The sequence below is a fragment of the Bombina bombina genome, chromosome 6, assembly GCF_027579735.1.
Source record: "Bombina bombina isolate aBomBom1 chromosome 6, aBomBom1.pri, whole genome shotgun sequence".
Taxonomy (NCBI): domain Eukaryota; kingdom Metazoa; phylum Chordata; class Amphibia; order Anura; family Bombinatoridae; genus Bombina; species Bombina bombina.
This window is the reverse complement of record NC_069504.1, coordinates 1,058,003,253-1,058,015,570: the sequence shown is the minus strand read 5'-3', so window position 1 is coordinate 1,058,015,570 and position 12,318 is coordinate 1,058,003,253. Positions and strand designations below refer to the sequence as shown.

General features: G+C 41.3%; 1 protein-coding gene across 1 annotated transcript in view; it reads right to left on the bottom strand.

The window, feature by feature from the left end:
• LOC128664882 (chromatin remodeling regulator CECR2) overlaps window positions 1-12,318 on the bottom strand; it is a 246,728-nt gene that overhangs the window by 156,487 nt on the left and 77,923 nt on the right. Inside the window, exon 10 of the mRNA XM_053719678.1 lies at window positions 4,152-4,281. Within this exon, the coding sequence (XP_053575653.1) occupies window positions 4,152-4,281 (130 nt within the window). The remainder of the gene's footprint in view (window positions 1-4,151; window positions 4,282-12,318) is intronic.

The window sequence follows — 12,318 nt, the reverse complement described above, 5'->3', positions numbered from 1 at the left end:
ATCTGGTTCCAATTGGAAACCTTCAAGTTGAAATAAATAAAAGCCTTTTAAGAAACCAAAGCCACCCCCCAAGTCTGCATGAAGGTGCGGCCCTCATTCCAGCTCAGCTGGTGGGGGGCAGATTAAAAAAAGTTTCAAAAACATTTGGGCAGATTCTATCCAAAATCAATGGATTCATAGTATTGTCTCTCAAGGGTATCAAATAGGTTTCAGAGTAAGACCTCCTGTGAGAAGATTTTTTTCTTTCACATGTCCCAGCAAATCCAGTGAAGGCTCAGGCTTTTCTGAAGTGTGTTTCAGATCTAGAGCTTTCAGGGGTAATCATACCAGTTCCGTTTCAGGAACAGGGTCTGGGGTTTTATTCAAATCTATTCATTGTCCCAAAAAAAGAAATTCATTCAGGCCAATTCTGGATCTGAAAATTTTGAATCGTTTTGTAAGAGTGCCAACTCAAAATGGTGACTATAAGGACTATTCTGCCTTTAGTTCAGCAAGGTCATATGTCCATGATAGACTTACAGGATGCATATCTTCATATTCCGATTCATCCAGACCACTATCGGTTTCTGAGATTCTCTTTTTTAGACAAGCATTACCAATTTGTCGCCGTTCCATTTGGCCTAGCGACAGCTCAAAGAATTTTTTCAAAGGTTCTCGGTGCCCTACTCTCTAATCAGAAAAGGGTATTGCGGTGTTTCCTTATTTGGACGATATCTTGGTACTAGCTCAGTCTTTACATTCAGCCGAATCTCACACGAATCAACTAGTGTTGTTTCTTCAAAGACATGGTTGGAGGATCAATTTACCAAAAAGTTCCTTGATTCCTCAGACAAGGGTCACCTTTTTAGGTTTCCAGATAGAGACAGAGTCATGGACACTGAATCTAACAGACAACAGATGAATAAAATTGGTTTCAGCTTGTCGAAACCTTCAGTCTCAATCATTTCCTTCATGTGCATGGAAGTTTTAGGTCTCATGACTTCAGCATCAGACGTGATCCCCTTTGCTCGTTTTCATATGAGACCTCTTCAGCTTTGTATGCTGAATCAATGGTGCAGGGATTATGCAAGGAAATCACAATTAATATCCTAAAATCCCAATATTCGACTCTCTGACTTGGTGGTTAGATCACCATCGTATAGTTCAAGGGGCCTCTTTTGTTCGTCCAATCACAACAGATGCAAGTCTTTCAGGTTGGGGAGCTGTCTGGGGATCTCTGACAGCACAAGGGGTTTGGAAATCTCAAGAGGCGAGAATACCAATAAATATTTTAAAACTCTGTGCTATTTTCAGGGCTCTTCAGGTTTGGCCTCTGTTGAAGAGAGAACCATTAATTTGTTTTCAAACAGACAATATCACAACTGTGGCATATGTCAATCAGGGTGGGACTCACAGTCCCCTAGCTATGAATCCAGCTCTTGTCTAATTTCTGCGGTACATATCCCAGGTGTAGACAATTGGGAAGCGGATTATCTCAGCCATCAGTGGTCTCTCCATCCAGATGTGTTTTTTCGGATTGTTCAGATGTGGGTCTTCTAGAAATATATCTGATGGCTTGCCATCTAAACAAGAAACTTCCCAGGTACTTGTCCAGGTATAGGGATCTTCATGCGGAGTTGGTGGATGCGTTAGCAGTTCCTTAGTTTTACCAATCTGCTTATATCTTCCCGCCTCTAGTTCTTCCAAGAGTGATCCCCAAGATCATCATGGAACAATCGTTTGTGTTTCTAGTAGCACCAGCATGGCCTCACAGGTTCTGGTATGCGGATCTAGTCCGGATGTCCAGTTGCCAACCTTGGCCACTTCCTTTAAAGGGCCACTGTAAGTAAATATTTTCTATGCCTGTTACTAACTACCCGAAATACGCTTTTTATCAATAGCATTTCATTAACATATCTCTACCGTATATCAGAAATCTTGTCTGCAAATTTGTTTTCCAAACCCACTCCGTGGGTATCCTTTGCTCTGTACCAATCCGTTTACAATACCTAGGTTTCAAAATGGCGCTTTAAACACAAAGTTATTGGTTTAAGTATTTTGAACATGCAGTGCTGAAAATAGTGGGCAGGATAACGTGACATCATCGCCGAAAAAAAGAAATAACTTTTAGAACGTTATGAAACTTCATTTTGGAGAAAATATAGGTCAGTAGGTTTTAATTAATGTTTATTAACTTTAATATGTTAGTTGTTTAGCTTAAAAATTATAACAGAAAGTAATCCTTTAAGACCAGACCTTCTGTCTCAAGGACCGTTTTTCCATCAGGATCTCAAATTGTTAAATTTGAAGGTATGGAAATTGAAAGCTTAGTGCTTAGTCATAGAGTTTTCTCTGACTCAGTGATTGATACTATGTTACAAAGCTCGTAAATCTGTTTCTAGGAAGATTTATTATCGAGTTTGGAAGACATATTTCATGGTGTTCTTGTCAAATTCTTCTGGCATTTTTTTTAGAATTCCTAGAATTTTACAGTTTCTTCAGGATGGTTGGTCTCAAAGTTCCTTGAAGGGACAAATCTCTGCTCTCTCCGTTTTATTTCACAGAAAGATTGCTAAGCTTCCCGATATTCACTGTTTTGTGCAGGCTTTGGTCCGTATCAAGCCTGTCATTAAGTCAATCTCTCCTCCTTGGAGTCTTAATTTGGTTTTGAAGGCTTTACAGGCTCCTCCTTTTGAGCCTATGCATTCTTTAGATATTAAAACTACTTTCTTGGAAAGTGTTCCTTTTGGCTCTTTCTTCTGCTAGAAGAGTTTCCGAATTATCTGCTCTTTCTTGCGAGTCTCCTTTTCTGATTTTCCATCAGGATAAGGCAGTTTTGCGGACTTCATTTATTTTTTACCTTAAGTTGTGAATTCTAACACTAATAGTGAAATTGTTGTTTCCCTCTGTGTCCTAATCCTAAGAAATATTTGGAGAGATCCTTACATTCTCTGGATGTTGTAAGAGCTTTGAAATTTATTGAAGCTACTAAAGATTTCAGGAAGACTTCTAGTCTATTTGTTGTCTTTTCTGGTCCTAGGAAAGGTCAGAAAGCTTCTGCCATTTCCTTGGCATTCTGGTTAAATCTTTTGATTCATCAGGCTTATTTGGAGTCGGGTCAGGATCCACCTCAGAGAATCACAGCTCATTCTACTAGATCAGTTTCCACTTCGTGGGCTTTTAAGAATGAAGCTTCAGCTGATCAGATTCGCAAAGCAGCAACTTGGTCTTTTTGCATACATTTACTAAATTCTACCGTTTTGATGTACAGTATTTGCCTCTTCGGAAGCAGTTTTTGGTAGAAAAGTTCTTCAGGCAGCGGTTTCAGTTTGATGCCCCTGCTTATGTTTTAAGTTGTTTTCTTTCAATTATGGGAAAAACTTTTTTTTTATGTGGATTTAATTTTTTCAGCGGAAAATTGCTGTTTTTATTTTTATCCCTCCCTCTCTAGTGACTGTTCTGTGGACTCTTGCCAATTACATGAAAGAAAACATAAGTTATGTAAGAACATGATAAATTAATTTCTTTCATACTGGCAAAAGTCCATATGACCCACCCTTTTTATGGTGGTTATGTTTTATTGTATAAAGCACAATTATATTTCCAGTTCCTTTTTTTGATGCTTTTTACTCATTTTTTTATCACTCAACTACTTCGCTATTCATTAAACTGAATTGTGGGTGTGGTGAGTGGTGTATTTATAGGCATTTTGAGGTTTGGGAAACTTTGCCCCTCCTGGTAGGATTGTATATCCCATACGTCACTAGCTCAATGAATTTATCAGGTAAGTTTTTACATAAATTATGTTTTTGATTAATTAAAGTGCCCCTTTTTTATTCGAATTTTTAAAAACCAGGCATTTTAGCATAAAAATGTACATTCACTTTAACAGCTTTGCTGTGGTGCTCTTTGCCTCCTCCTGCTGGCCAGTAGTGATATTCCCAAGAGTAATTGATGATCCTATGGACTCACCGTGTCATTATAAAGAAAATAAATAACACAAAAACCTCTGTAATACATTTTAAAACATTCTTGCCCAAGTCCATTTAAACAAAAAAATATATTATCAAACACATGATTGACAAAATGAATGGGACATATAGTTCCCTAAACAATAGACTTGAGCCAAATAATTAATTGTGATCTCCTAGCTAAATGTTTCAAACACTTACAGATCTTGGGATCTGAACTCCATCCTCACAGGGGAACCAGGTTCCAGGTTGGTCAACTCAGGGGGTAGTTCTTTGCCTTGGGACAAAAGCCAGGCACGTTCTTCTCTGAGTTTCCTTCTTCGTGCACGTTCTAAGAGGCAGAGAAAGTAAATGGAATTACTGGCATTGTTACTAAAACCACCTGACTGGGCCTTGGAAATTTACAGTACCTCAGATTTTTTTGATTTTTTTTACTTACTAAGCAAAAGAACACGTAGCGTCATATTTTAAAAGGGACAGTCAACACCATAATTTTTGTTGTTTAAAAAGATAGATAATCCCTTTATTACCAATTCCTCAGTTTTGCATAACCAACACAGTTATAATAATACACATTTTACCTATGTAAATAACTTTTATCTATGCCTCTGCAAACTGCCCCTTATTTCAGTTCTTTTGACAGGCTTGCATTTTAGCCAATCAGTGCTGACTCCTAGGTAACGTCACGTGTGTGTGTGAGCTCAATGTTATCTATAAAGATACACATGAACTAACGCCCTCCAATAGTGGCGAAAAACTGTTAAAACACATTCAGATTAGATGCGGCCTTCAAACACTAAGAAATTAGCAAATGAGCCTACTAAGTTTTAGCGTTCAACTAAGAATACCAAGAAAACAAAGCAAAATTGGTGATAAAAGTAAATTGGAAAGGTGTTTAAAATTACATGCCCTATTTGAATAGCGAAAGTTTATTTTGGACTTGACTGTCCCTTTAAGGGTCATAGAGCAATGTAAGGAATTTTGAAAACATGTAGAGTGATCCAGTAAGGAACACAACAACTCTAAAAATGTCTAATTATATTAAACAAATAACAGACTCCATAACAGCATTCTTGCCTCAAACAGATAAACATCCATAAAACAGTGCACCAAAATAAAAAATTACACAACTGTTGCGAAAAACATAATTTATGCTTACCTGATAAATTTATTTCTCTTGTAGTGTGTTCAGTCCACGGGTCATCCATTACTTATGGGATATATTCTCCTTCCCAACAGGAAGTTGCAAGAGGATCACCCAAGCAGAGCTGCTATATAGCTCCTCCCCTCACATGTCATATCCAGTCATTCGACCGAAACAAGACGAGAAAGGAGAAACTATAGGGTGCAGTGGTGACTGGAGTTATAATTTAAAATCTAGAACCTGCCTCAAAAAAGACAGGGCGGGCCGTGAACTGGATACACTACAAGAGAAATAAATTTATCAGGTAAGCATAAATTATGTTTTCTCTTGTTAAGTGTGTTCAGTCCACGGGTCATCCATTACTTATGGGATACCAATACCAAAGCTAAAGTACACGGATGATGGGAGGGACAAGGCAGGAACTTTAAACAGAAGGAACCACTGCCTGTAGAACCTTTCTCCCAAAAACAGCCTCCGAAGAAGCAAAAGTATCAAATTTGTAAAATTTGGAAAAAGTATGAAGTGAAGACCAAGTTGCAGCCTTGCAAATCTGTTCAACAGAGGCCTCATTCTTAAAGGCCCAAGTGGAAGCCACAGCTCTAGTGGAATGAGCTGTAATTCGTTCAGGAGGCTGCTGACCAGCAGTCTCATAGGCTAAACGTATTATGCTACGAAGCCAAAAAGAGAGAGGTAGCCGAAGCCTTTTGACCTCTCCTCTGTCCAGAGTAAACGACAAACAAAGAAGAAGTTTGCCGAAAATCTTTAGTTGACTGTAAGTAAAACTTCAGGGCACGGACTACGTCTAGATTATGCAAAAGACGTTCCTTCTTTGAAGAAGGATTAGGACATAATGATGGAACAACAATCTCTTGATTGATATTCCTGTTAGAAACAACCTTAGGTAAAAACCCAGGTTTAGTACGGAGGACAAACTTGTCTGAATGAAAGATCAGATAAGGGGAATCACAATGTAAGGCAGATAACTCAGAGACTCTTCAAGCCGAGGAAATAGCCATCAAAAACAGAACTTTCCAAGATAAAAGTTTAATATCAATGGAATGAAGGGGTTCAAACGGAACACCCTGCAGAACTTTAAGAACCAAGTTTAAGCTCCAAGGAGGAGCAACAGTTTTAAATACAGGTTTAATTCTAGCCAAAGCCTGACAAAAAGCCTGGACGTCTGGATTGTCTGCCAGACGCTTGTGTAAAAGGACAGAGCAGAAATCTGTCCCTTTAGTGAACTAGCGGATAAGCCCTTTTCTAAACCCTCTTGTAGAAAGGACAATATCCTAGGAATCCTAACCTTACTCCATGAGTAACTCTTGGATTCACACCAATATAAATATTTACGCCATATCTTATGGTAAATTTTTCTGGTAACAGGTTTCCGAGCCTGTATTAATGTATCAATAACCAAATCCGAAAACACACGCTTTGATAGAATCAAGCGTTCAATTTCCAAGCAGTCAGCCTCAGAGAAATTAGGTTTGGATGGTTGAAAGGACCCTGAATTAGAAGGTCCTACCTCAGGGGTAGAGACCATGGTGGACAGGACGACATGTCCACTAGGTCTGCATACCAGGTCCTGCGTGGCCACGCAGGCGCTATCAGAATCACTGATGCTCTCTCCTGTTTTATCCTGGCAATCAGTCGAGGTAGCAACGGAAAAGGTGGAAACACATAAGCTATGTTTAAAACCCAAGGGGCTGCTAGTGCATCTACCAGCACCGCTCCCGGGTCCCTGGACCTGGATCCGTAACAAGGAAGCTTGACGTTCTGGCGAGATGCCATGAGATCCAGTTTGCCCCAACGATGAACCAGTTGAGCAAATACCTCCGGGTGAAGTTCCCACTCCCCCGGATGAAAAGTCTGGCGACTTAGAAAATCCGCCTCCCAGTTCTCCACACCTGGGATGTAGATCGCTGACAGGTGGCAAGAGTGAGACTCTGCCCAGCGAATTATCTTCGAGACTTCCAACATCGCTAGGGAACTCCTGGTTCCCCCTTGATGATTGATGTAAGCCACAGTCGTGATGTTGTCCGACTGAAATCTGATGAACCTCAGTGTTGCTAACTGAGGCCAAGCTAGAAGAGCATTGAATATTGCTCTTAATTCTAGAATGTTTATTGGGAGGAGTTTCTCCTCCTGAGTCCACGATCCCTGAGCCTTCAGGGAATTCCAGACTGCTCCCCAGCCTAGTAGGCTGGCATCTGTTGTTACAATCGTCCAATCTGGTCTGCGAAAGGTCATTCCTTTGGACAGATGAACCCGAGACAACCACCAGAGAAGAGAATCTCTGGTCTCCTGGTCCAGATTTAGCAAAGGGGACAGATCTGAGTAATCCCCGTTCCATTGACTTAGCATGCATAGTTGCAGCGGTCTGAGATGCAGGCGCACAAATGGCACTATGTCCATTGCCGTGACCATTAAGCCGATTACTTCCATGCACTGAGCTACTGATGGGCTTGGAATGGAGTGAAGGACACGGCAAGCATTGAGAATCTTTGATAACCTGGACTCCGTCAGGTTCAGGAATAATCCGTGCCACCTCTTTCATTGCTAAGGAACCCAGACTTCCTCCCTGGTGGGTGATGTAAGCCACTGAGGTGATATTGTCCAACTGGAATCTGATAAACCGGGCTAAGGACAACTGAGGCCAAGACATCAGAGTATTGTAAATCGCTGTCATTTCCAAGAAATTTATGCGGAGAGCAGTCCATAGTCCCTGCGCCTTTAACGAGTCCCAGACTGCTGCCCAGCCGGCTGGCGTCCGTGGTCACAATCACCCAAGAAGGTCTCCGGAAGCATGTGCCCTGAGACAGATGGTCCTGAGTAAGCCACCACAGGAGCCAGTCTCTCTGGTCTAGATCTATCCTCAGACAGATCTGAATGGTCACCGTTCCATTGTTTGAGCATGCATAATTGCAGAGCTCTCAAATGGAATCAAGCAAAGAGAATAATGTCCATGGAAGTTACCATAAGACCAATTACCTCGATACATTGAGCAACTGATGGCCCGAACAGTAGACTGAAGAGAGAGGCAAGGAGAGAATTTTGGATTTTCTGACCTCAGTCAGAAAAATTTTCATAGATAGGGAAACTATTATGGTCCCTAAGAAAACCACCCTTGTAGCTGTAAGGGAAATCTTTTCCAGATTCACTTTCCAACAGTGAGAACGTAGAATAGACAAGATCTCGGTATGAAAGTTTGCTTGTTGAAAAGATGTCGCCTGAACCAATGTGGTCCAGGTACGGCGCCACTGCAATTCCCCCGAGACCTGATCACTGCCAAGAGAGCCCCCACAACCTTTGAGAAAATTCTGGGAGATGTGGCAAGTCCAAACAGAAGAGCCACAAACTGAAAGGGTTTGTCTAGAAAGGCGAATCTCATGAATTTGTGATGATCCCTGTGGATGGGAACATGAAGTTATGCGTACTTCAGGTCTATGGTCATCATGAACCTTCAGGTCTATAGTCATCATGAACTGACCCTCTTGGACCAAAGGAAGAATGGAACGAATGGTTTCCATTTTGAAGGACGGTACCCTGAGAAACTTGTTGAGGCACTTTAGGTCTAAAATGGGTCGAAAAGTTCCATCTTTTTGGGAACCACGAACAGATTTGAATATAATCCTAGACCCTGTTCCCTTACTGGAACAATCACTCCCAGGGAGGATAGGTCCTGAAAGCAGTTCAAGAATGCCTCTTTTTACCTGGTCTGCAGATAATCTTGAAAGGCGGAATCTGATCCTGGGAGGGAAAGTTTTGAATTCTATTTTGTAACCCTGAGATACTATGTCCACAGCCCAAGGATCTGGGACATCTCATCTCCACGCTTGATAAAACAGGGAATGTCTGCCCCCCACTTGATCCGAACCTGGACCAGGGGTCGACCCTTCATGCTGACTTAGACTCAGCTGAGGGTTTCTTTGATTGCTTCCCCTTATTCCAAGACTGATTGGGCTTCCAATAAGACTTGGACTATTCCTGCTTAGAAGAGGGAGAGGAAGACTTTTGACCTTTGAAGTTACAAAAGGAACGAAAATGACTTCCTTTTATTATTTCTTACAGACTGAGTCTAAACAAGGTCTTACCCTTGTAAGGAAGCGCCAGAAGCTTGTACTTGGAGGTAACATCAGCTGGCCAAGATTTTAGCCACAATGCCCTACGGCTAGGACAGAGAAGCCAGACATCTTGGCTCCCAGTCTAATAACTTGCATGTTAGCATCAAAAATAAAGTCTCTACTAAAATTGATTCAGACAAGGCATTGCACCAAAAAATGCCACACTTGCTACTGTGGCAATACAAAATGCAGGTTGCCATTGAAGAGCTTGATGAACATACATCGTTTTCAAATAAGCGTCCAGCTTTTTGTCCATGGGATCCTTAAAGGAGCAGCTATCCTCTATAGGGATTGTAGTTCTCTTAGCCAGAGTAGAAATAGTCCCTTCCACTTTAAGTACCGTGTGCCAAGAAACTTTAATGGAGTCAGCAACAGTATACATCTTTTTAAATACAGGAGACGGGGAGAAAGGAATCACTGGCTTCTCCCATTCCTGTGAAATAATCTCCGTCACACGGTCTGGGACAGGAAAAACTTCCACAGAGGAAGGAACATCATAGTATTTATTAAGTTTACTAGACTTCTTAGGGTCGACAACGACAAAAGTATTGTTGTAGTCCAAAGTAGCCAATACCTCCTTTAACAGTACACAAAGGTGTTCAAGCTTAAATCTGAAGTTTACGTCTTCAGTATCAGATGAAGGAATAATACTCTCTGAATCTGAGATTTCACCCTCAGAGACTACTGACGTATCCTCCTCATCAGACTTATGAGGGAAGGCAACCTGCATAATAGTAGGTGGAACAGAAACCTTACAATCTGAATGTCTAAATTTTCCTCTTGCGTTTTCCCAGCATAGGAAAAGCAGATAATGCTGCAGATACAGCAGAAGATACCTGTGCAGAAAAATCTGCAGGCATATAAACTCCTCCAGGAGACTGAGAGGAACTGCAGGGCACTGTATGTGACACCAGAGGCTTGGGACGTTTGAGGAGAAAGCTGTGGCATTGCCTGAACAGCATCACCCTGAGAGACATTGGGCTAGGAGGGCAACAATTTATCTTTAAATTGAAGTATTCTAGCTAAGCATGCAGCACAGAATTGCAAAGGCAAAACAATTTGTGCCTCAAGGCATAAAAAGCATTTGTCAAAAGACATAATCTTGGTCCAATACATTACTAAATAAAAAATTCCCAAATGGTAGAATTTTTTTAAATACACTGTCACTAAGAATTTTTAAAACCACAGCCCCTTAACGTTATGCAAAAATTCTTTAAAATAATAAACCAATCGGGCCCCCTACACCTCAGACGGGCTGAGGTGCCTTACCGTAACACTTGTACACAATTTGGCTGCCAAAAGTCTTTAAAACGATAATATAGTAGATCGACACTGAAGAGACTGAAATTCAATGACGCCGCTCCACTCAGTGAATATCCGACAGCGGAGAGAAGTCATGTGACCGGCAGAGAGGAGACTATGCAGCAAGTAAAAGGCGCGCGTTTCCCTCTGCCTACAACACCGACGCTTAATTTACACAAACGCTCAAGCAGTCTGCTTGCTTAGCTAGAACAGGTTAATTGACAAAGAAAACCAACTGACACATTTTAAGTTTATACAAAAATCCCTGTATAACACATAAGCCACACACATACTAAAAATTATTTCAACAAAATTAGCCCAAAGAGAAAAAACGTCCCAATAAAGGGAAGACTAACCCCTAGTCTCAACATACATAATGTGCCTGCCCACTGCCAAAGAAAATCCTGTATAAAGGATTTTAAAAATGTCCCCATCTACTGCATATGACATTCTTCTGAAGTGCAAGTCTCCAAGACCTAGAAGACAAAAGCACTTACCTGCAGTCAAGCTGTCCAGCAGGAAGACAGCTCACAAGGCGTGAAATGATACATACTCCTTACAGAGACCTGTAGAAAAAGAATGAACAGAGTCACCAACTCTGGCTTTCTGTACCATGGGCAGCAATGTGTTAGGAAGTTGTGAGGTAGTCCTTGCTTTGTTTCCTAACTGCTTAAAAGCCACCATTACTCTACTGAAGAGATTAACGTGAACTCGGCTAAACCCAAATCCTTGCTTGCAGGGAAAAGTACCCGAAAAACAGAATTTATGTTTACCTGATAAATTTCTTTCTCCAACGGTGTGTCCGGTCCACGGCGTCATCCTTACTTGTGGGATATTCTCTTCCCCAACAGGAAATGGCAAAGAGCCCAGCAAAGCTGGTCACATGATCCCTCCTAGGCTCCGCCTACCCCAGTCATTCGACCGACGTTAAGGAGGAATAATAGCATAGGAGAAACCACATGGTACCGTGGTGACTGTAGTTAAAGAAAATAAATTATCAGACCTGATTTAAAAACCAGGGCGGGCCGTGGACCGGACACACCGTTGGAGAAAGAAATTTATCAGGTAAACATAAATTCTGTTTTCTCCAACATAGGTGTGTCCGGTCCACGGCGTCATCCTTACTTGTGGGAACCAATACCAAAGCTTTAGGACACGGATGAAGGGAGGGAGCAAATCAGGTCACCTAAATGGAAGGCACCACGGCTTGCAAAACCTTTCTCCCAAAAATAGCCTCAGAAGAAGCAAAAGTATCAAACTTGTAAAATTTGGTAAAAGTGTGCAGTGAAGACCAAGTCGCTGCCCTACATATCTGATCAACAGAAGCCTCGTTCTTGAAGGCCCATGTGGAAGCCACAGCCCTAGTGGAATGAGCCGTGATTCTTTCGGGAGGCTGCCGTCCGGCAGTCTCGTAAGCCAATCTGATGATGCTTTTAATCCAAAAAGAGAGAGAGGTAGAAGTTGCTTTTTGACCTCTCCTTTTACCTGAATAAACAACAAACAGGGAAGATGTTTGTCTAAAATCCTTTGTAGCATCTAAATAGAATTTTAGAGCGCGAACAACATCCAAATTGTGCAACAAGCGTTCCTTCTTTGAAACTGGTTTCGGACACAGAGAAGGTACGATAATCTCCTGATTAATGTTTTTGTTAGAAACAACTTTCGGAAGAAAACCAGGTTTAGTACGTAAAACCACCTTATCTGCATGGAACACCAGATAAGGAGGAGAACACTGCAGAGCAGATAATTCTGAAACTCTTCTAGCAGAAGAAATTGCAACTAAAAACAAAACTTTCCA